The sequence below is a fragment of the Delphinus delphis genome, chromosome 3 (assembly GCF_949987515.2).
Source record: "Delphinus delphis chromosome 3, mDelDel1.2, whole genome shotgun sequence".
Lineage (NCBI taxonomy): Eukaryota > Metazoa > Chordata > Mammalia > Artiodactyla > Delphinidae > Delphinus > Delphinus delphis.
In genome coordinates this window covers 48,137,425-48,151,288 of record NC_082685.1, presented here as the reverse complement: position 1 = coordinate 48,151,288, position 13,864 = coordinate 48,137,425, and the positions used below count along the sequence as shown (strand labels likewise).

The 13,864-nt window shown below is 45.4% G+C and overlaps 1 protein-coding gene across 5 annotated transcripts in view; it reads left to right on the top strand.

Annotated features, from left to right (window-relative positions):
• ABLIM3 (actin binding LIM protein family member 3) overlaps nucleotides 1-13,864 on the top strand; it is a 144,985-nt gene that overhangs the window by 96,603 nt on the left and 34,518 nt on the right. For all 5 annotated transcript variants that reach the window (XM_060008574.1, XM_060008578.1, XM_060008575.1 and 2 more), the window contains exons 9-10: nucleotides 6,304-6,362; nucleotides 8,585-8,656. In XM_060008574.1, the coding sequence (XP_059864557.1) occupies nucleotides 6,304-6,362; nucleotides 8,585-8,656 (131 nt within the window). The remainder of the gene's footprint in view (nucleotides 1-6,303; nucleotides 6,363-8,584; nucleotides 8,657-13,864) is intronic.

Here is a 13,864-nt window from a genome sequence, read left to right as displayed (position 1 = left end):
GCACTTTACTTTTAAATGCAGTATCTCATTTTATCCTCACAACCCTGTGAACTAAAAGCCATTCATAGACAGGTTAGATCCCTGAGCCAAGGTTAGCTGGCCTGTCTTGCTTGGTTTGTTAAAGACAATTTTTTCCATTTATTATCAGGATTCTTAGCCTGTGGTTCATAATTGCCCTTCTGAATTTGATGAATCCCCCGGCATTGCTTGCCAGATTTTGCATATGGTGTGTTTCTCTAAGGATAGGGTCTGTAGCTTTTATCAACTTTTCAGAGCTGTCCATGGCCCAAAATAAAGTGAAAAGCTTTAGTTCTGGGTTAATGCAAATCCAAAACAGAGCCCTGAAAGCTTCTTTGATAATTACACCAAAGCCTTCTCTTGTATAACTGACTCTATTTCAGACCATGTATTTTTTTTCTTCAGTTTAGATGATATAAGGTCCTGGTACCAGGAGGTGTGTCTTTCTGGCTCAGCTGGAGAAGCCATTGGTATTTAGCCGAGGCCTCATTTCCCTCTGACAAGTACCTCATAAGAGGTGCCCTGAGCTGACAGATGTTCAAGAGAGGTGCCGCCCATCATTATGGACTGTGGACACCAGCCCTCAGTCATCATCTCCACATCTCGTCAAACCACACTTTAAAAGGCACTAACGTAATATTGGTGCTATAATTTAGTAGCTTAACATTGTTATTTTAAATTGGATCTCTCTACTGACAGCTTAGGTTGTAGGAGTTATGCTTAAAAACTTTAAATCTTCTGTTTCCCCAATCCTGCTACATAATTTTAGACTCTTCAAATGTAGCCTGTTAACTGAACTAAATTGACATTTCCTCAAGTCTGAGTCTTCGAAGCATATTTCATTTTAAACAGAGTGCATTTTCATTTTTGATGAGCTGCAAATTTGTTTTAGATTTTTAGGGTTACCAAACATCTTGAATCATACAGAAAATATTACAGCATAGTAGCTTAAGGTTTGTATGTAGATAGTCTGTTTCCAACTTGCTCCTCACGCCACAAACTCAAGACAGCGTGGCGATTTTCTCACCGGTTACATGTCACATCTACTTCACCAGCCAGTTTGTCCATGTTGGTCAGAATTAGGTCCAGAGTAGCAGTTTCCCTGGTTGCTTCCTCTTTTCTGGGAAACAAAATTGCCTGCCGGGCAAGTCAGGAACTTGTCAGATGCTTGGGTGTTAGTTCAATGAGATGTTTTATTGGTCTGGACTTCTTAGGTGGCAGGAACTCAGCTCGAGCAGCATTGGGTAAAAGGGGACTGATGAGCTCACAGAACTTAGGAGAGTCCAGGAGCAGCACAGCCGGGTTGAGGGGCCCACGGGGGCAGCAAGTGGGTCTTCTCCCTGCTCCTTTTTGTGCGTGGCCTCATGCTCTCCTGATCCAGACTGACTGCCTCCCTGTCAGGGGAAGGAGGGCACGGCCAGCTCCTGGGCACCGTGGGCACAGTGAAGCCCCAGAGACTCCAAGGAGCCTGACTTTGGCTGCATGCCCACACCCAGGCCAGGGCAGGGAGACAGCGATGGGCGAGCAAGCAAAACATCTAAGCTCCCCGAACCCCAGTTTCCCTCTCTGAAAACGGTGATAACCATGGCCTATGTCAGCAGGCTCAGTGAGGACTGAATGAGCAAATGCATGGGAAAGGCTTAGCATAGAGCCTGGCGCCACCAGCTCCACCAGTGCAAGCTCATGATAAACACCCAGTCGTGTAGAAATGGCCATTCCCCCTGAGCCATGACTAATAAATGCTGGTTACTGTCAATATTACCATCATTATTGATAACACTTAGCACAGGGCTCAGCATATGTTATTGATCATTATTATTTTTTACTCAATTACCATTGTTATAAAGTACATAGCATAAGGCCTGGCACAGACACTCTCTAAATATTAGTTATAATAATAACAATAAGAATAATAAGAATACTCAGTGCCTGACACAGATGAAGCACTCAATACATTTGAATTATGGTCCTAACTGTTATTAGTAGTATCCTGTGAATTACTGGGCATCTCGGGACTGCCATTCTCTTTTGCTTGTCCTGCCTGATATCCTCATGGTAACCAGCATCACAGTAGCCAAGCACTTTTCTCCCTTAAGCTCTTTATTAAGCTTCAAGCCCACTTGATCATGTCAGGTCCAGGCAAACCGGTCTTTTCCACTTCTCCCGTGGTGCCTCATCCCTGGGCACCAGCCCAACCTTCCAGGAGGGTGCGCCGGCAGCTAAGCCCAGCTTCTGCTCAGTGACTCCACCTGCCCAGCCAGCCCTCTGCTCTGGGAGTAGGAGAGTAAACACCACCCACCACCTTCAAGTCTCTCCATTACTCCTTTCCCCTCACCCAAACTAGATCTTGGCAAACAGGGGGTTTGGGTAGGGGACAGGAGATAATAACAACAACAACTACGCTTACATAGTGCCTGCTCTTGGCAGACACTGTTCTCAGTGCTCTACGTGCATTAACTCATGAATCCGTACAACAAATGTTACAAGGCAGGTACTGTAATCATCCCATCTTCTAGATGGGAAAACTGAAGCACAGAGAGGTAACTGACTTGCTCTAGACGATGCCGCTAGTAAACGATGTAACCAGGATTGGAACGTCTTAAGAATATTACACTAAATAATACATAAATTGCCTCATATATGGTGAAGATTTCCCAGTGGCCAAGATTATAGCAATGATATTGTTGTTATTACATGTCAAATTCAACAAAAGGGCTCACTCTTTTCCTCCTGCTGAGATTGGAACACTTAGTAGCAAGTGAAGAGAAGAGTGCCCCATGGTTCACAGAAGTGGTCCCCCTAATGATGGGGGTGGGGAGGAATTTTTTTAATTGAGGTAATATTCACATAAAATCAACCATTTCGGAGTGAACACTTCAGGAACTTTTAGTACATTCACAGTGCTCTGCAACCACCACCTCTATCTAGTTCTGAAATATTTTTATCACCCCAAAAGGAAACCCATAGCCATTAAGCAGGTGTTCCCCATTCCCCTCCCCTGGGCCCCTGGCAGCCACGAATCTGCTTTCTGTGTTAAGACAGAATATTTTGGGTATTTCATAAAGATGTGGCCTTTCATGTCTATCTTCTTTGACTTAGTGTAATGTTTTCCAGCTCCATCCACATTGTACCATGTGTCAGTGTTTCCTTCCTTTTTACAGCTGAATAATATTCCATTATATGGATACACCACGCTTGTTTATTCGAGGGTGGATTTTAAAGGAGCCTTTCCAAGGTCCTAGCAAGGCTGTGTCAGAAAGATAGTGCTTCTACCATAAAGGCAGAGCTCGGAAACCTCACCCTGTTATGATCAAGAGAAATCCAGAGAAGAAACCTAACCATCTGGCTGGGATCAGAAGCTGAAAACTCAATGCCTACTTAAACGAGCGAGAAAGGCCAGGAGGCAGACAGCAGGGTCTGAAAGCATTCATCTTCAAAAATACTTCAAAACAAAACAAAAAAAAAACAAAAAACACTGCGTTGGCCAAACAGAACCTTCGGGTGGGCCGGTTTCAGTCCCTGCTGTGTCTGTAAGCCTGGCTGGGCTTCTGGAAGACTGTGGCACCAGCTCCAGCTTTGGTATTATAATCTCCACTAATGTGAAAAAAAAAAAAAAATGGAGTTAGCAAATTGAATTTACAGGCCTGGCAGAGAGGTGGGTGGGTTCCCAAACCTTAAATAATTCACAGTGTTACAGGTATGGTGTGTGCTGTAACCAGTCAGAGAGAGAAGGCTGAATGCTGACTCCGCTAAGGATTAAAAACAGCCTTAATGCCTGGCTGAGGGACAGTTTTGGAGATCTAGGTTTCTATCTCTGAGTCAGCTGATACAGAAGTAGCTAATCCTTCACTTCCATCACATTTACAGGAGGTTTTAACTGCAGAATCTGGAATTGTGGGTGATAGTCTCAGAGGATGAGCGTGTAACTCGTGGAATCAGGAGTCTAACAAGCAAAAAGTGCACCCAATACTTTGTACTTCCCACTCCCCTGCCCTTAATCCTTGTTCTACTTTATAAGACATGATGAGCAAGTTAATCTCTCTTCCCACAGAGAGGCATTAAAATATTCAAAAACCCTTTTCCCCATTCCGTTATGTCTTCTCTTCTCCATGGAGAAGACCCTGCCTTAAGGCCTAATTTTGAGTCACCTCTCCATCCTGATTACCGTTGTCCTGTGGGTGCATATCAGTCTGTCTCTTTTTCTAAAATACGAAGATGGGATCCAACCAGTCACTCATTCATTTCTGAATCAGGTAGTCTTTTAGGATGAGAGCTATTGACTGATGACATATGCAGACCCTAATCTTACAGGGGTCTTCATGAACAAATCATCTTTTCTTACCTTCATTTACCTAAGTTTATTGCTAACCTCCAACAAATCCTTTCCCTCTTTAATTTAAATGATATACTGCCAAAACCCAAACTTCTGCTTTTTTAAAATTTCTAATTATAGTTTCTTTCTCCCTTTTGATCCCTCCCCCACCCATCCACCCCCCACACACACTTCTTATAAAAACCTGCTTTCCCGTATGCAGAATGCTGAAGCCATCTGTGGTTCAGCCTTATTTCAGAACAGATACGTCAATGGCATGGAGAGACCATCTAGTCTGATGCCCTCGCTTTACACACCATTTCCCCCTCTGAGAACCTTCCTTTTACCTTCCCTGTGCCTCTGCCTCTTTCACTTAATCTCACAACCTTCTGAGGCATCTGTGTCCACCTGATCCATTTCCTACAGTGACCTGTAACGTGCTTCCTGCCAAAGCCACTGCAATAAACAACTTCTGGTGGATTCAGCAGCAACTCGGAGAGGACCAGAAATGCTCTCCCTAATAATTCCCGAAGCTAGGATCCCAACCCCACCACTTGGTAGTGGACACACCCTAAGATTGCCGAATCAAGCTGCAGACCCAGGGTCCCTCTACTGGGCTTTGAGAGCCATTGCACTTTACATTCGAAGGAAGTAATCTCATGCAGAACCCATTAGGAACACCCAGGAACATCAGCAAAGAAGAATCAGAGAGCCCCATCCCACAAGTGACAAAACTGGCCCTAGAATTAGGATTTTTAAGATATAATCTCCAAGACCATCCAAAGCCCTCCTCGTTGTTATTCAGATGAAGCAAGTGGGACGGAGCAGAGCCCCAGCAGGGCTCCTTACTTTGGGCCCCTCCTCTCACCACCATGTTTTTACCCCTCATTGTTCAACCTTACACCACCCCCCTGTCACTTAGCCAGTATCCAGTCCTAGGGGTTCCAGGCAACAAACCATAATGGAAAAGATATTCTAAAAACGAAGTCAGACAAATGCCATCTGGGAGCTCAGGAATCTAGCCATTTGCTGGCTCCTTTCCTTTCAGGGTTGATTACAAGAGCAGTGGCACCAGAGGGATAATATGTTCCTATTTTTCCCTCTAATCCAGGACACCTGTCCTTTCTTTGGGGAATGTGTAATATTTGGGGCTTCTTCTCAGCACATGACCAGCCACCTGTTGCTCATGCCTTTCCAAATTGGCCTCTCCGATTTGGGGCTGGCCAACTGGACCCCCATCCACAAGAGAATGTGGGCAGCCGACTATGCTAAGTTTGAAGAGTCTGGAGTCTCTTAGAAATTAGCAGGTCAGGATAGTGCTCTCAAGCAGAATATATACATCATGACACCCCCTCCCCTTAAATGTGATAGCTCTGGTAGACTGTCGTTAAGTCTTTGAAGAGAAAGGAAGGCTGGAGTTCACCGCAGTCTGTCACTTTATTTCACCTCCACTGCCATTCATTCATTCAACAAATATTTATTGACCACCTGCTCTGTGTCACTCACTGCCGATCGTCCGCTCATGTAATCACCCCACAAACATGTACGGGGCCTCTGCTGAGACCAAAGCCCCATGCTGGATGCCATGGGAGACCCAGCAATGAAGAAAGCTCAGCTCCCACCCAGAAGGAGCTCTTAATTTAGTGGGAGTGATACATCCACAAGCTACTATGTTTTAAGACCATATTGCTGGGACAAAGAACGATGGATCATAGAGGAGAGAGAAGTCACTCCCAGCTGCCAGGTAAGAAGGGTCACAGGATGTCATGTGAGAGGTGGACCTCGAGGAAGGGCAGGGTTTGGACAGGCAGAGTGCATGGGTGGTTGAATCAATGTGGCGGCAGAGATCTGAAAACCAGGGGGTCCTCCTGGCTGCTGTGCAGGGGAGTAAACGGAGGTGGAGGATGGGGAGAGACCCCAAATTCTAGTAGGTGTGAAAGGTCTGAGGCTTTGTTATTTTCCTGGCCCCTTAGGCTCTGAGGTTTGGCACCCCATCTGCAAACAGGCAGCCCGGGCAGAGAAGAAGTTAAAGGTAAGCAAGCTGGTGGTGATACCAAACCAGCTACTTCTAGCCACAGGCTGGGGGCACTGTGCTTTCCTAGAGAGTCACTCCTTAGTGTGTACACTTTCAAATGTGTGCCTGTATCCTTGGATTTCCTTAATAGTAACATCCACCTCAATGGGGTTTTCGAAGGGATTAAGACGTTGGATGTGAGAGCACTTTGAAAATGGTAAAGCACTGTATGAATGTGAGTTTTTAGTGTTTCTGGGGTGAGGCTATACCCTTCCCATTACTTACCAAGATGGTGACCTCTCTGAGGCACGTAGGCCATGGTTTTTCCCCAGCCGAAGGTCATTAATAACAGTGGTTAAAATTGTCACAGAAATGGACAGTTTGCAAGGCATCTTCACAGCCACCGTCTGATTTGATTTAACACCATTGGGCAGGTGGGTTAGGAATTGTGTCTTTGCTTTGCTTGTGAGAAAACCAAGGCCTTAAAGAGGGCGGTGACTTGCCCACAGTAATGCAACCGGGCAGAAGCACAGCCAGCGTCCCCAGGCACACGCTAGAGCAGCTGAGGACCTGTGTCCCTCTGAATGACTGTGCTCTGACAAGTACTAGGAAGTCCTGTGGATCTGGGTTCTTGATCCAAGGACTGCAAGAGGGGTGGGGCACAGCTCCTGAGTCCTTGATGGTATGGAGGGGAGACCTGGGTTGTGTGCTGGGGTGTCTCTACACTCTGGCCCCCAGATATCAACTTGGCCCTTGGGATGCTATTAAAGTTACCTGCTAGAATCTCAACTAAAAACACATGTGTACAATTTCTGACCAGCTGGTTAAACATTATCCCCTTTGCCATCTCATCTGTTTCATTTGTGAAAGAGCTGGTGGTCTATTGATACATATTTTTTTTGAGCTGTGAGTTTTTTCCCGTTTCTTCCAAGGCCTCTCCCTTTTAAGGTCTAAGAAAACCTTATTGTCCTTTTCTTCCACAGTTTCCTTCTCTTTATTGGCATTTCTCAAATTTCAGTTATCCCTCTACAACCCCGATGCTTTTTGCTGTATCTGTGTGTCACCCATATTATTATATGCTTCATTTTTTTCTTTACGTCAACTCACTACTTTTTACTTCATCAAACTTATTTTAAAATAAAACTTTATATCACCCAGTGGAAAACCAGTATTATTTTTTATAAATAGAAGGTTAACCCTAAAATAAATTCATTGAAAATGAAATATTTCATAACAATAACTCTTAGAAATTCTAGCTAAATCATGTTACCTGAACTCTCTTTATTTAAAAAAAAAAGGAGGGGTGGGTGAGGTGTGGAAGATGGAATTAGCAATTGTTATTGAAATGTATTAGGACCAAATTAAGACTTCCTCCTTGATCTAACCAAGGGGACTGAAGTAGAATTTTACATTTTATTCTCTCGCTCTGTGACTCAGTATTATCAAACTTTCTGCCAAAATTCATCTCCCCAGAGCCACGCTAGCTCACAGTCTACAGTTTGGGAAGCAGTGCTATATAGTCCAACTTAGAATGCTTTAAGTTGCAGGATGGGAGGTCTGGGAGGGAATGTAGCAGTCCTTGAGACCAGCCCCTGCATTTCACAGATCAGGAATTCAGGATCCCTAACATCGCATAGTTTACCAGCGGTCCTTGATTTCCAATCTGTTTACTTTTTAACCACATCGTGCTCTTAGATGCAGCAAGATAAACTTCGTGCTGTTCTGTTAAAGGAGCCATGAGTCCATCATTGCCATTGTCCAGAGAAAGATTTTTTAAGTTTCTCACTTAGGTTAATGTCATTTTGCAATGGATACACTATAAAAAGAATCAGTATGTTGTGCAATTACATGACGTTTAACCTACCTTTATGTTTTGTATAAACAAACTGCTAAGGAATGATGCTAACCAGTTTTATTCCTTTAAAGTAAATACACTATTGACTGGGATAAGCCAGAATGAAGAGTTTTATGAGTAGCTTCCTATCTAAAAGGCCAATTAAAAATATGTTTAAAAAAATCCTGTTCAACAGCATAAAGTCCTGTGCATTTCCAATTTCATTCACAATCAGACATTGATTAAAAAGGCAGAAAATAAAGAGACAGTACAGAAACAGCCAGAGAGTGCTTTCAGCAGTATTGCTAATGTTCCCCAAAGAACTGCGTTCTTATAGCCGCATCTCCCCCCTCCCCACAAGGTTGGACATGCCGTCTCTCAACCTCTGTCTTCATCTCTCCCACAGCATAGGCGGACGTCTGAAACTTCCATCTCACCCCCTGGATCTAGCATCGGGTCACCCAACCGAGTCATCTGCGTATGTATCCCTTTTCAGCCACCGAACAGCCTTGCTCATCCCCAGGCCTGTTAATTAAATAGTCTCTAAGGACAGCCAAAGACAGCAGTCAGGTTTCCATCCAGCCAATGTCTAGTGTGTGCCTGTCATGTGCTAGACTCCGTGCTAGGTCCTGAGGATGCAGTCGGGGACAGGGAGGACACGGACCCTCACGGAACCCACAGCCTTGTAAATAGTTACGGGGATAACATCAAGTTCAGGAGAAGCTCTGAAACCAATAATGATGTGCCTCTTCCCCCTGAGTCCTTGAGGCCAGGGCAAAGTGAAATTTGGGTCAGAGTGGTGTTTGGAGTGGGTCTTGGGGGGGATGTTGATGTGGAGATAGTGGCGTGTGATAAAGAGGCAGACAGGAGGAAGAAGCCATATGAATGTGGAAACATGACTATAAAGGGTTTGCAAACATAAAGAAGAGCTTTCTAGTCGTGTGAGAAGTCCAGGGATGGAGCAAACTATGCGCATGTGTCTGAGTTCCCAGCCCCAGAGGCATTAAAACACAGAGACACTCCTCATTTGCAGGGATGTGGCAGAACGGACGAGAGTTGAGTCAGATGACCTCACAGGTCCCTTGGATATGTAATTTATTCATTCATTCATTAAGCAAATGCATCCTTGAATGTCTCCTCTGGGCTAAGTGCTGGGCTCTGGCGAGCTGCACCTGCCTGTCCTCATGACGTTGACCCCGTAAGTCCATGGATAATCAGATGCCATTCTAATAAGTGCCAGGGAGAAAAAGTGCAGGGTGCTCTGATGATGCTGCAGATGGACAGAGGGACCTGACAGTCTAGGACCAGTTGGGAGAAGAGTCCTGAGGAAGAAACAGTTAAGCCCACGCCCGAGAGATAAACAGAAGTTAGGTAACGGAGGTGAGGAACGCAGAGCCGGAGAGGACTGCAGTGAGCAGGGGAGGGGCCTGGCAGTCAGCACACCTCTTGCAGCCTTTCTCATGTCAAAGGGCCATGAAGACCAGAAAGGAGGGAAGTGGTCCAGAGCAGGAAACCCACTCCTCATGAGAAGCTCTAGAGACAGTCCCCAAACAAGCCAGCCCTGAGTAGGCCCTGCCCACCATTGCTTCATCATTATTTCACTCCAGATCCACATTCAGTTTCGTCCGCGATTCCTGGATACTGCCCATCGATGAGACTATTTCCTTTCCTTTCTTCCTCTGTTCAAATGAAAAAAAGACATAAGAGTTATCACTGACTGCAACTTCAATATGGGTCAGCACGGCCATGTGGCTCCCACAAAAGAGAAGAGACTTTGATCACAGGCTGTCCTCATTGAAGATTCCAGTCCAGAACAAGAGAGATGATAGCTCCCCTGGTGCTGTGAATGGGGCCAGACCACAGTAGGATTAATGAGCTTAGTTTCAGAGCCCGCAGGGTGAGAAGGTTACTGACAAACGTGCGCATGTCTCCAGAAGAGCGTTACCAGACACACCCAGCTGCATAGAATGCCACTACCCCCCAGCTGGCCTCCCTGTGCTTCTGGGAAGCTGCCTTAAATTTTGTGAATTAAGTTAGGCCCAGATGACGTTCACCCTGGCATTCTGGAGGAAGCTCGTAGAGTTGCCCCTGTGAGAAGCAGCCCCGCTACAGGTGAACAGCAGCAGCTGGAGACACCTGCCATTGTGCCCTTCAAATGGGGGCTTATCCACTGAGACCAGTTACCCCTGGCATATCCCAGCATTGGCCTGTGTCTCCCCTCCCGTATTTTGCTCTCACCTCCAGCTGCTCTGGGGAATGGCTGCCCTTGTCATGTGAGCCACGTTTTAAGTCAGACCGTTCCACACATGGTTTCCAAATTCAGGGAAGAATCCATCCAACCACTTTTGGGACATTTAGTAACAGGCAGAGAGATCCAGTATTGGTTCAGTGTTCATAAATACGGAGGTTTGGTATTAAAATAGAATGATCAGTGAACCTGGAGGGGGCAAGTTCTTTCAAACTTTGCTCTACTCCCCACTGACTGCTAGAATCATCTCCAGCCCAATGTGTTCTCTTCCTTCCTTCCTGGCTAATTATGTTAGGATGCTTCTGTTCCATCACTGTGCCTCCAGACCTAAGGCTCATTTATAACCCAGTAAACAAGGAAGTATAGGAAGAAATATAAATTTAGTATTTTTGAGGTTTGGAGTAAAGTGCCCAGATAAATATTGACAAGTTTGTAAGATGCCAAGAGCTCTCAAGGTCAAAACCTAACATCCCATGATAAAAGGCAGCAGTCAATTCAGCAAGTGGACTCTCCTAATAAGGTTCGCTCTACCCACACCCTGCCGAATTGGTACAGTTGTGGGTGTCTGGGCTGGGCAGTCTCTGGCAGAAATGAGATGGCACACCTCAAAGGGTTTAAGTGTGGAGGGAGTGTGTACAAAATTGTGGGCAGGGTCAGGGGACCCACAAGACCTAGTGCGGCATCCAGAGTCAGCAACAGCAGGAGGCTGTCACCACCCTAAGCCTAAAGGGAAGGGCTGGCCAGAGCTGCATCTGTGGCAGAGCAGCCGGGACGGGAGCCAAGTCCATCACGGCCGGGCAGGGCGGGTGCAAGGGAGACATGTACACAGCCCCTCTCTCCACTCAGCCTCAGCCTGCAGGTGCCCCTCGTTAGCCAAACCCAGCTGAAAGCCAGGGAGCCTGTGACACAGTCCGTGGGACCTCAGAGCTCAGACCAGGGCCAGGAGGAGTGGGCAGTGGGTCTCAGGTGAGCAGACAATGAACAGCACGGTGCCCAGACAGCAGTAGGATGGGATGGGGATGAAGGAGTGGAAGGGCCTTGGGAAGTGTTTAAAACATCAACAGTCCCAAGGTCTTTATGAAAGTTGCTCTCTCTATGGCAGTCTTGGCCCTGAGACTTACCTGGCCGCCCAGACACTGGGAGAACGTTATAGGATAATACAGTCTCCTTGGATTCTCTCTTAATCTCCCTCATCTCAGGACCTTGTAAGACACAGTGGTTTTGGGGGACAGATCCTGACTGACCATAGCAGAAACCGGGTGACCAGAAACAGAGGGAATGGCTGCAGGATGCAGATGTGGAAAGGACGTGGCTTCAGGAGCCACGAGATGGAAGCTGTCCTGAGCGGGGGAAGCTGTCTAAGTCCTTGTGGTTCTAGAGGGTTGCACTCAGGCCAAGGCAGGTGGTAGGTAGAGGCTCGCTTCAGTTCGATGCGAGGAGCAGCTCTCTGAGTGCAGCCCTCTGCCAGTTGTTAAGACGGTGAACTCGCCATCCTGGGAAGCCAGGAGAGGCCAGTGGAGGGGGCAGGCTCCCAGGCTAGACTGCCTGGGTTTGAATTCTGGTACAGCTACTTATTAGCTGTGACCTTGGGCGAGTTCACTGATGTCTCTGTGCCTGTTTCCTTATGCAAAAACGAGGATAATATTCGTATGTACTATTAGAGTTGGTGGTTGTATGGATTAATGGAGTTAAACCATATGAGGGACTTAGGATGGAGTCTGGCTCACAATAAGTGGTCAAGTGTTAGCTAGTGTTTTACTGCCGTGATTAATTCTGTCTCTACAACCTTCATCATCTTCTTCAAGGATGCTGTGAATGAAGATGCCCTCACTGTGTGGGGTTTGGAAGGCTGGATTCAGCCCTACTGGCTAAGCGGTACAAGTTGCAGAATCTTTTGAGCCTCAGTTTCCTCATCTGGAAAACAGGAATCATATTTTTTTAATTTACTTTTTATTTTATGTTGGAATATAGTTGATTTACAATGTTGTGTCAGCTTCAGGTGTACCGGTGTACTGTAGCTAAGTCAGCTAAAGTGACTTAGCTATACATACACATATCTCCATCCTTTTTCAGATTCTTTTCCCATATAGGTTATTACAGAATGTTGAGTAGAGTTCCCTGTGCTATACAGCAGGTCCCTGTTGACTGTCCATTCCATGTATAGTAGTGTGTATATGTCAATCCCAAACTCCCAGTCTATTCCTCCCCACTCCCACCTTTCCCCCTTGGCAGCCATAAGTCTGCTTTCGAAGTCTGTGAGTCCGTTTCTATTCTGCAAATAAATTCATCTGTATCATCCTTCTAGATTACACATATAAGTGATATCATATGATATTTGTCTTTCTCTGTCTGACTTACTTCACCCAGCATGACAATCTCCTGGTCCATCCATGTTGCTGCAAATAGCATTATTTCACTCTTTTTTATGGCTGAGTAATAATTCCATTGTATATATGTACCACGTCTTCTTTATCCATTCCTCTGTCGATGGACATTTAGGTTGCTTCCATGTCTTGGCTCTTGTAAATAGTGCTGCTATGAACATTGGGATGCACGTATCTTTTCGAATTATGGTTTTCTCCAGATATATGCTCAGGAGTAGGATTGCTGGATCATATGGTAGTTCTATTTTTAGTTTTCTGAGGAACCTCCATACTGTTCTCCATAGTGGCTGTACCAATTTACATTCCCACCAACAGTGTAGGAGGGTTCCCTTTTCTCCACACCTTTTCCAGCATTTATTGTTTGTAGACTTTTTGATGATGGCCATTCTGACTGGTACAAGGTGATACCTCATTATAGTTTTGATTTACGCTTCTCTGATAATTAGTGATGTTGAGCACCTTTCCATGTGCTTTTTGGCCACCTGTATGTCTTCTTTGGAGAAATGTATATTTAGATTCTTTTGAATTTCATTCTTTTACATGTAGGTGTCCAGTTTTCCCAGCACCACTCATTGAAGAGACTGTCTTTTCTCCATTGTATATTCTTGCCTCCTTTGTCAATAGATTAATTGACCATAGGTGTGTGGGTTTATTTCTGGCATTTCTCTCCTGTCCCATTGATCTATATTTCTGTCTTTGTGCCAGTACCATACTGTTTTGCTGACTGTAGCTTTGTAATATAGTCTGAAGTCAGGGAGCCTGATTCCTCCAGCTCCATTTTTCTTTCTCATAATTGTTTTGGCTATTTGGAGTCTTTTGTGTTTCCATACAAATTTAAAAAATTTTTTGTCCTAAAAAATAAGAATAATATTGACACTTACTACACAGAGGCATCCTGACATTTGGAGGAGATCATTCCTATACAGCACAGGACCTCACACATATGTTCTGTCAATGTGGTGTCAGCGTGAGCCCAGGTGGAATGCATGACCTGTCTTATTCTCACATTCTGCGAGTCTTCCATCCTAGCTGGAGAAGCTCATACCTCTCTGTG